Genomic DNA, 11,007 nt, shown 5'->3' with positions numbered 1-11,007 from the left:
GAATGGTCTTGCTGTATAGTAACTGTGTAGTCCAGGTTGACCTCACCTGCAGCCATCCTCCTGCAAGTGCCTAATTACAAGTCCTCTTCAGGACTGTAATTATAGGCATATACAATTGTGCCCAGTGAGTATGTTTAATTCTTAACTTTCATAAACACCATTCAATATAGGGCTATATAATACTTAATGGTTAAAGTAGTTATTGGTTAGATATCATAGATTATATATAGAAACACATAAATATTGAAATATTTTTCTATTGAAATTCAGACATACAAATAGATTTCAAACAACTTTCTTTCCCTCCCTCCCTCTCTCTTTCCTTCCTTCCTCCTTTCTTCTTCCTTGTTTCCTTCCTTCCTCCCTTCTTCCTTCCTCTCCCTCCGTCCTTTCCTCCCTCCCTTTTTTTATTCTTTCTTTCCTCTTCTAGACAGGGTTATTCTGTGTAGCCCTGGCTGTCCTGAAACTTGCTCTGTAGACCAGGCTGGCCTTGAACCAACAGATCCATCTGACTGCCTACGAAGTGCTGGAATTAAAGGTGTGCACCATCAGTGCCCTGCCAAACATGTTCATTTTTTGGTTTTTCTTTGTTGTTTGATTTGGTTTGGTTTTGTTGTTGTTTTTACAAATCCAGAATAGAAAACTTTTAACTGCCCCACCTGTAATTCTTTAGTAATTATGTAGCTCCTTATTGACTCAAATTTAGGATTTGTTTGTTTTGCATGAGTGGATAGGACAGTGTTAAAGATTCAGTCTATGGCCTTGTACGCACTAAGCATTCTCTCTGCCACTGTACTACATTACCAGCTGATCTATGTATATATCTAACAGAATTAGTTATGTAAAATTAAAATTATAGGAGTTAAAACATACGTGACATTTTTCTATTATAAATACTAAAATGACTTCCTAAAATGCTTCCTAAAATTATATACAAATTAAGCAAATTTTAACTTTCAGTTTCTTTAATATTAGTACCTAAGTTATTACATTCCTTGGTTTTTTCCTAAGATGTAATAATTTATACAGACACATCTCTTCTTATTAAATTGAGCTAAGGACTTGTAGAATTACAGGTCTCAAGCCTCACACTTAAGATACTCTTCCAGAAAGCACTACTGCTTCCAATTGGTCTGCTAGATAATCAAATATGTCTCACACAAGTGTCTCATTAAAATTCTGTTAATGTCACTGTCTAATAATTATTTTCTTTACACATTGCTCAAATGAGTTCTATTTTTAAATCATTAATTGATGTTTTTAAGTTAGTACATACCAAAAATGCATTAAAATCAATCCTGTGCATTCCATTTACTTTCTGAACATAATCTAAACATTCTTTTTTTTAGTTACGTTCACACATATAAGTTCTTTTTAAATAATGAATGTCCTTCTTGTTTTGTTGGACTGTTGTTTCCCTCTTTGTTTTCTTACTGTTCGTGCTTTGGAGAGGGAATCCTGTCACTCTTTCATCCAGGCTTGCTTCAAACTCAGGACTCACACTGCAGCTATAACTCCACAACACGGTGCTTGTTACCATTTTTGGCGGGATATTTTTTTAAGTATTAATCTGTATAAACCTGCTCTTTTTTTTGTAGAAATGATTACAATACTGTATTGTGTTCTGGTTGTCTGTCTATCCTAGTGCCAAGACTATCTGTAGAGACAAAGCCAACTTTCCTTCTGTGTTTTGAGTAATTACTGCACAGAAGCTGGGAAGTACATGCACATAGTAGGACTTTGTTATTATTCTCATATGGTTATATTGAACTTTTCCCAAAAAATTATTTGAAACTAAAACAAATTGAATATTAAATGAATTAGGAAAAATTAACACAAAAGTCCTTTAATACCATATAAAATAAAGTTCACTCATGGAAAACATCAAAAGCCATAAACTGAAGAAATTCAGCTTTTAGATATCATTTCTAACGTACTGTTTTCAGTTATATGAGGCAACCTTGATATTTAATGAATTGAAAATATTTTGCCTGTCAATAGTGCTTGCCTTTTTGAAAAAGTACGATGCCTATTTTAAAAAACTATTCTCTGGCAAAGTAGTGTTTGCCATCATATTTGTTACTCTTTCATGCATTTCTTTAATGTCGTCTGTGTTTTTGATTTGCAGATTGCACTAGGAACAGTCACCAATGTGGAAGAAGCAGTGAAGTGGCTAAGCTACACGTACCTCTATGTGCGGATGAGAGCAAACCCATTAGCGTATGGCATCAGTCATAAAGCGTACCAGGTATACAGCTCATTGGGAAAGAAAAGAACAAAATGCTCAAGCTTTCATTTGGGTTGTGTGATCCTTTCATAATGTGAAAATAAATATTTGTCCCTCTCACCTCATTTGAAAAAGAGCTAGGGAACTGGAAGAAAATTTCACAGCTGTAATGTTTTTTAGAGAACACTGACCAAATGAAATTGACCCTGATAATTACATTACTTTAAATCTCTTTTACCACTAATACTATTAAATCCATATTTATGTTCTGATGAGGCCAGTTTTAGATAGATTCCCATGTGCAGTATTTTGCTGTGTTTGTTTAAAACTGATACATTAGTTTGGGAGTAAACTGGACAGGAAGAAATTTATGATGATGTTTTAATAATAGGCTTATGTTCTATATAATCTGTTCCCCTTATCAAGTTGCTTTATCCTCTACTCTGAAATTTTTGAGTGGTGGCAGTGATGAGTTATCATCATAACTCTTTGGAGGCCGGGATCACTTTCATGTAGCAGTGCATAGGCCGACTGAGAATTGGATACACGTGGGGACAGCCTTTCCCCTCAGCTTTATGGCTGTGTGGTCCATATGGCTTACAGACTCCATAGATTGTGCTTTTCCTTCAGAGCTCTGCTTTTGTACTGTAAGTGCTTCCTAATTACAGAAAAAATCCTGTTGTGGTCTAAGGAAAACATTATTTCACTATCATCATGTGGATATTCACTTACGTCAAGTCAAAATTATCAAAAATATTTAATTTAACTCAATGTTTCTCCATTTACCAATAACACACATCTTATCTCGTTACTAAAGCCAGTCCTAGGACTTTCCTATTGTTTTTCCTTTACCTATGCAGGAGATTTCATAAAATTTCACACAGAAGCAACAACAACTAGTGCCAAAGATAAACAACAGCTAATGCCAGCGATGCTACTTTGAAACCTTTCATATTTGGATTTTTCCCTAGGAAGTGTTCTACTCCCTGTCTTTTTGTTCATGCTCGTCTTTAAGTCAGTGCTTTATTTTACAGCTAAATTGATTGGTTGCTAGATACAGGTTTTCATTATAACCTGTAGAAAACACTGGATGTCTACATTACAAGTAAAAGGATTGTGACAGTAATTGAGGCCACTATGAAAATTGTCCAAAGGGTAAAAGTTACCTTTGTGCGTGTGTATGTTATATGTTAAATGGGAGGTTTTCCCATAGGCAGCTTGATGTATTTGAACACTTCACCCTTCATTGGCAGTGCTTTTTTGAAAGGCTATAAAACAGTAGTTCTTACCGTGTGTGTGAGTCATGACATATGGCTCCTTTACACAGTAGAATACTATTCAGCTATTAAAAACAAAGACATCCATGAATTTTGCAATCAGATGGAAAAATCCTTAGAAGACCTACTTTAAAATAAATGATAGCAATATTAACTCATTTGACTTTGAAGATATTTTGTATATTTCTCTACTCCATTAGAAACCTTATTTTACCTCATTGCTTATAGCTAAGAGGAATCTTAGAGATTTGATATGATTACATATATGAATATGCAGGTACACATAAATATATATAGCATAACTTTTGAGTAATTTTTCAGATATTGGATAAAATAGACTTGCTCTTATAAAAAGACTAGGGCAGGTTTTGGTCACACATGCTTGTTAAAATGAGCTTCAAAGGGGCCAAGATTATAAGGGAGAGGCCATCCTAGAGCACATTGTGAAATGATCTCAAAAGTTCAAAGCAACGACAGTAAAGATTGCATTGTAATAGATTCAATGCTATTAAAATACCCAACATTCTTCTTTGTTTCTATTTTTATGATAAGCAAAATAGTTTTCCCATCAGAACTTATGAAAATGCATGGACAGTTATTCAAGAACAACTGAAGTATATTTGAAAGGATAATGTGCATTTTGTTTTGGATCATTACTGGGCAAGAGCACTTTTACCACCATTTCCCTGTGAAAAACTAATACTAATCCTCTTGAAATATTAATATGACTCAATAATTTTAAGGCCCTATTTGTTACAGCAAAAACCAAATTTATATCTAACTTTATTATTACCTATCTTATATTCTAGAATATTTGAAGAAAATGTGCAAATGAATAGCATCAGTCGTTTTTAAGCTTTACTTAGTAATAATCTCTTCTAACTTTTTTCTTAAATATTAAAATACACATAAATACACATATAAAAAACAAAATCAGTATATTGGAAGGACATCTGCAGTCCTGTGTTCATGGCTGCAAATTTCACAATACCCAGGAAATGAGCACAACACATCACGTGTCCATCAGTTGATAGATGGACATGAAAAATTTGTTCCATACGTACCCTGAATAGTATTCATCAGTAAAAATGAAATCCTGACTATTGTGGCCACATCCCTTGAATGAGAGACTGTGGGCCAGATTAAATGCGTCATACATAGAAAGACAACCGCCATATGATATCATTCACACGTTGAACACCAAGTCCTGTGAACATAGAAACTGAGAATACGGAGCGATGCCCAGAGGTTGAGAAGAGAAGGGATGTGGAAAGTTTGGTCGGTGCGTACTGAGTTACAGTTACTTAAAAAGCTGGTATTTTCCATATAGGTGATAACAAATAACACCAACATGCTGGCTGTTATTTCACAAAGTTAGCAAAAGGGTTTGTTATGGAGAAATGATACATGTTTACAGAGATATTTTTAATCACTGCCAAATTGTATATTAATAAAAATGACATGCTGTATCTTTAACATGTTCAGTTTTTATGTACCATTTTTAAAATGAACTTAATTTCAATCTAAACTCTCAAGAAAAGCATATTGATTTCTGTAAGACAGCATATGCAATGACTTTCTAAAGCGTTTGATGTATTTGTTCTATTTCTTTCCTACAGATTGACCCAACACTAAGAAAGCATCGAGAACAGCTGCTTATTGAAGTTGGACAAAAGCTGGATAAAGCGAAGATGATTCGTTTTGAAGAACGAACTGGCTATTTTTCTTCCACTGATTTGGGTAGAACTGCCAGCCACTACTATATTAAATACAACACCATTGAGGTAGTATACTGGATGAAACAAATATAGCAATATCTTCATTTTTAGATTTAAATAATTTCTAGTCTTCAGAATATGCTTATAGTGAAAAATAACAAAAGCAGCCAGTACAACAAAATATATTTTTACTAAACCAGTAATACTCTCAATACTGACAATCTACAAATAAGATTTTAAATAGTCTGCCAACCCATCAGTGAAGTTCTACAGGATGTAGAGCATACTGTTAAGTCCTAAGGAATGAATGCCAGATTATATTAAATGGGAAATGTAAATATCCTGCCTGGTTGTGTGTCAGCTTGTCATAAGCTAGAGTCATCAGTGTGTAAGGAGCCTCAGTTGAGGAATAGCTTCCATGAGATCCAGCTGTATGACATTTTCTCAATTAGTGATCAGTGAGGGATGACATGGCTCCTTATGCTGGTTGTGCCATCCCTGTGCTGGTGTTCCTGGATTCTGTAAGGAAGCAGGCTGAACAAGCCACAAGAAGCAAGTCTTTCAGCAGTATCCCTCTGTGACCTCTGTATCAGCTCCTTTGATGATGAACAGTGATGTGGAACTGAAACCTGAATCAACCCTTTCCTCACCAACTTGCTTTTTTGTCATAGTGTTTTGTCACAGCAATAAAAACCCTAACTAAGATAAATAGTTGAATGATTTTTTTTAAATAAAAAGTAAAAAAACGAAATTTGCATCTTACTAAGAACCAGTGGGTAGAGTTAAAATTACAGGACACACTGACTGTTGCAGCCTAAGGAATTTTGAAGGTTAATATTTTAAACATACACTGGAAACTCACTACCTTTTTAAGTATTTCTGATTTTGTTGTTAATGAGTGGTTCTGGCTGGGGTCTCATTTTTGTGGTCAGTTCTAGTGTCTTAGTTTCTAAGTGCAAATGACTCCCAACTCTGCTTCCCAACTGCTGGGTACTAGGCAACATGCCAGCATGTCTGGCTTACTCATTGCCTTTTGAATTGACCCTGCATCAAAAGAGGTTCCACTTTAATGTTTGAATTTATCTATATTCTCTGTGCATTTATATGTCTGTGTGTCAATGCATGTTGGAAAGTAACAGTGATCATTCATGAGAAGACTTTATTTATGATCATGTTTTGAATTTTATATTGATTTTTGTTGGGGACTTTTATAAATATTTTTAATATAAAAAGAAATCATTCCAATAGATTTCTTCCAATACAGAAACATCAGTTTATATAAAATATAGCTTTTATACTGATATATTGCTTGTTTATACATAAAACAGGTCTTAGAAAATACTAGTTTGTCCCCATATTTTCCAAAATAATCTTTATGTTTGCATACTAACAGTTTGATTTCCTTACATTCTTTGACATTTATTATCTTACAACTGCCATCTGGGAGTTCTTCAACCTACTATCCAGCCTTTCACTCCTTCCATCACCTGTTCATCATCTGCTCATTTACTCTATTATGCAATCTTTCTTGGATGTCTCCTTGTTAGCAGACTGTTAGCAAACCAAGTCCGTTAGCAGTTCTTCCAGATATGTCACCTTTCACCTTCACTATATATAACCTCTACCTGCTTTTCTTCATCTAGTTTCATTGATAAAAATATTGTGAGAATCATCAGATTACTGTTTTCTACTTGCTTCTCTGCAATTTATATGATTAATTTATATGATTAACTTATATGATTAATTTAGTATTTTTGAATGATCCTGATTAGATTTTTGTATACACAGGCCAAATTGTTTTGATGAACATATTTTAGGCATGCAATGGAGATTTTTGCTAAATAACTGCCTTTATTTATCTTCTCACTCTTACAGATCTTCTTAATTTGAGGGTGTCTATAAAATGAGAATTTGCAATACTGCACAGCAAATATCTGTGTGGTTTAGGGCTCCCCTTTCTAAGTTTGTGTAATTTATAGTAGGATATGCAACTTAACACTTAGTTGGATTTCTAAATTTAATCAAATATTTGTTTTGACAGACATTTAATGAACTCTTTGATGCACACAAAACAGAGGGTGATATCTTTGCTATTGTCTCTAAAGCTGAAGAATTTGATCAAATTAAGGTAAGATATCTTGAGGTTAGAACTAAATATTATCACATAAGTATATAAATTCATTTATCAGGGCTGGCGAGATGGCTTAGCGGGTAAGAGCACTGACTGCTCTTTTGAAGGTCCTGAGTTCAAATCCCAGGACCACATGGTGGCTCACAACCACATGTAATGAGATCTGATGCCCCTTCTGGTGTGGCTGAAGACAGTTACAGTGTATGTATGTATAGTAATAAATAAATCTTTTAAAAAAAATTCATTTATCAGCTTGTAATTAATTGCTATTTCTCAATGTAAGAATTAAACATCATATTACATTTTTAGTCTCAATACATCAAAAATGTCCACTGTCCTAAAATTACACCTCACCACATTTGTTGCTTTTGCCCCAAATCAATAATTTTGTAGATTTTGTAGTATTGAAATTATCAAGTGAATCTGAGGCAATAGTACATGCCTTTAGTTTAGGAGACAGAAGCTGAGGATCTCTTACTTTGAAGCCATCCTTGTCTCCATAGCAAGTTCTAGGCCACTCCAAGCTACACAATGACATTATGTCTCACAGAGAGGTGTAGGGGGAGGTAGGAGAGAGAAACTATTAAATAGTATCAATGGGTAGCCTTTGAACTATTAAAATGTAAAGATTATTGAAGAAAATACAAAATATGTGCATGATTAGATTTAGATTTGAGTATTTCTGCACTATCCATATTTTAATTTAATCTCATTAACAATAAAAACTTGAATACTTTGAACATTGGAGTTCACAACTTTAAGTTGTGAATGTGTTATGCCTTATAAAAAATGTGACTATAGTAAATGTATTTGAAGATAATCAAGTTTGCCCTCATCCAGTTGAGCAGAGGTTTAACTCTGATCAAATAAAAAATGAAATCTCATCAAGTGAAGGATGATAAGGTCAGATGATTTAATTTTTATGGCATAGCAAATTATGATATGTCAATTGCAACTTTAATATTCGTATGAATAATAAAATACAATTGTATCAGCTTCAAGATAACTTCAGATTGTATTTTACAACTACTTGTGTGCAAAGTGAGAAAGCATTGTCATAGAAAGTGGAAGCTTGTACAAACGTAAAGTGAAGTTTAATTTGAACATGAAAATGTTCATTAATTCAACTTAAATATTACTATAAAAACACTAATTCTTCTAGGTCAGAGAAGAAGAAATAGAAGAATTAGATGCCTTGTTAAACAATTTCTGTGAACTCTCAGCTCCAGGAGGAGTGGAAAATAGTTATGGGAAAATAAACATCCTACTTCAGACCTACATCAGCCGAGGAGAGATGGACAGTTTCTCTCTCATATCAGACTCTGCGTATGTAGCCCAGGTGAGAATCATCATCCCTTCCCATTTTGCTTCGAAGCCTACTAAATTAACCCGTGGCACACTGAGAATGCTGCCAACTGTAATTTTATTTTAGACCTCTCCATCATTTATGCATTCTTTCTTATGGATCAGGACTGGAATTCCATTTGTTTATAACAAACTTACTGTTAAATATGAATTAATGTATTTCATTCTACATGTTTGTTTTGCTAGATCTCTCTTTTAAATGAGTATTCTTTTTAAACTTTTTAAACTTTTTTTTTTTTTCGAGACAGGGTTTCTCTCTCAGTGTTTCCTGGCTGTCCTGGAACTCACTCTGTAGACCAGGCTGGCCTCGAACTCATAAATCTGCCTGCTCCTGCTTCCCAAGTACTGGGATTAAAGGCGTGGGCCACCCCTGCTGGTCTTAAATGAGTAATCTTAACAGGTGTGGTAGCACACAGCTTAGGTGAACCTCTGAGTTCAAGGTGAGCTAGGACTATATAGTGAAACCCTGTCTGATTTAAAAAAAGAAAGAAAAGAAAAAAAAACAAAACAATGATCTTCTCTACCACTGATACTTAAAAGTTGAGAGTTGAAAGTTTAATCCCTAAACTACAACTCATTTATTTTATAACCTCTTAAATTAAGGTAGAAAATTAAGTAAAGTAAATTACCGTAGTTTGTGTATTTGCTCTTTGCCTTCTGATAGACATAGCTTATAAAACAAAGCATGTATTTTTTTCCTCTTAAGTGTGTTTTTGTAATATATTTTGGTAATGCCTCCCTTAAAGTGATAAAATTGAAATGAAATCTTATTTACAATATGTGAGAGTTTTTTTTGTTACACACATATATATCACACTCAGACAAACAAAGAGGGGGGGAGAGAGAGGGGGGGAGAGAGAGAGAGAGAGAGAGAGGGAGAGGGAGGGAGGGACAGGGGAGGGAAGAAGGGAGAGAAAGAGAGAATATGAGAATCATTGAGAATCCCACTGTACATCCCTAGGTGACTTAAAAATTAGTTATGTAAACCAGTCTGTGGCTGTAAAAAAATAATTCACACAGATCCTTCTGCCTCTGCCTCCCTATCCCTGCACTGGGGAGTCCCACCACTGTAGGCTTTTATGTACATAATTTTCTTCAAATTTACATAGAAAAAGAACATTTATATGTTACATGAATATTAATAGTCATGAGTATTCAGGAGGGCTTTGATATAGCTGAAAATTGAAAATATTTAAAAACATGAACTCATATATTGGTAAACAGTTTGAATGTATATATTAATTTAATCATTCTAACTAAAAAACAAATGATAATGTCACAGATTATATAAAAGGAAAAAAATGCAAACGTTTTCAAGTTCTCCAGACCCCATGCTTTTATAGTTTTTCTAGTTTCTGTGGCTGTAAGGCATGTCTGACACTCAGGCTGCAGATATGTGTTCAGTCTCTGGAGTCCACATCCTCTCAGTGACCCTATGACTTACACACACACACACACACACACACACACACACACACACACACACACACACACATACACACACACACACACACACACTGCCAAGTACATGCCCAGTTATGCATTCAAATAAATGTTACATTTTTTTTTTAAAGAAATGAGCCTATGCCTGTTCTGTTAATATGCACAAATCACTCATTTGGCATCATTATCATCAACTTTATTATATCATTTCAGATTAAAATATTTTGTTTGTTCCAAGTTTATATTTTGCTTTTTACAAAAACAAATGGGAATGAAGTTGGAAAATTTGATTTGGTAGTTAAAATAATCAAAAATTCTTATTTCATTGCTCTCTGGAACATAATAAGACATATTTCTGCAATTTCTAATAAGTATTGGCAAAGTCCACAGCTATCTAAACATTATTTAAGAATTTAATACTGAAAAAATAGTTTCTTAGAAGGCAAATGCACATTTTCTCTAAAAGGTAAAGGCCCATTGCCATTTGGAATATTTAATCTGTTTCAGTTCTTACTATGATGTTGTGTTAACACTCTTTGTTTTCACCCATAGAAGGCAATAGGTAATTCAAAACCTCTTAAGTTCTATACTGTAAAAATCAGTCTTCCAGTTTTACCCATTTATGTAAAAATTTATGACTTCATTTTTCTTTGTAGCCTTATAAAATTTTATTGTCCTTATGTAATGTTTTCATTATTCATTCACCAGTTGATTGGTAAGTAAACTGATTCCATTTTCGAGCAGTTGAATAGAAGACCAGTGAATATGGATGAACAAGTATCTGTAGTAGGATGTAGATTTCTTGTCATACCTTAAGGAGTGGTGTAGTTTGGTTTCTAGCTTTTT

At 34.0% G+C, this 11,007-nt stretch overlaps 1 protein-coding gene across 2 annotated transcripts in view; it reads left to right on the top strand.

Annotated features, from left to right (window-relative positions):
- The window catches only part of Ascc3 (activating signal cointegrator 1 complex subunit 3), a 267,615-nt gene that overhangs the window by 113,057 nt on the left and 143,551 nt on the right, over positions 1-11,007 (top strand). For both annotated transcript variants that reach the window (XM_031347189.1, XM_031347190.1), the window contains 4 exons: positions 2,129-2,248; positions 5,124-5,288; positions 7,264-7,350; positions 8,516-8,692. In XM_031347189.1, coding sequence (XP_031203049.1) covers positions 2,129-2,248; positions 5,124-5,288; positions 7,264-7,350; positions 8,516-8,692 — 549 coding nt within the window. The remainder of the gene's footprint in view (positions 1-2,128; positions 2,249-5,123; positions 5,289-7,263; positions 7,351-8,515; positions 8,693-11,007) is intronic.

This window comes from Mastomys coucha, unplaced genomic scaffold (assembly GCF_008632895.1).
Source record: "Mastomys coucha isolate ucsf_1 unplaced genomic scaffold, UCSF_Mcou_1 pScaffold3, whole genome shotgun sequence".
Lineage (NCBI taxonomy): Eukaryota > Metazoa > Chordata > Mammalia > Rodentia > Muridae > Mastomys > Mastomys coucha.
This window is presented reverse-complemented; position numbering and strand designations above follow the sequence as displayed.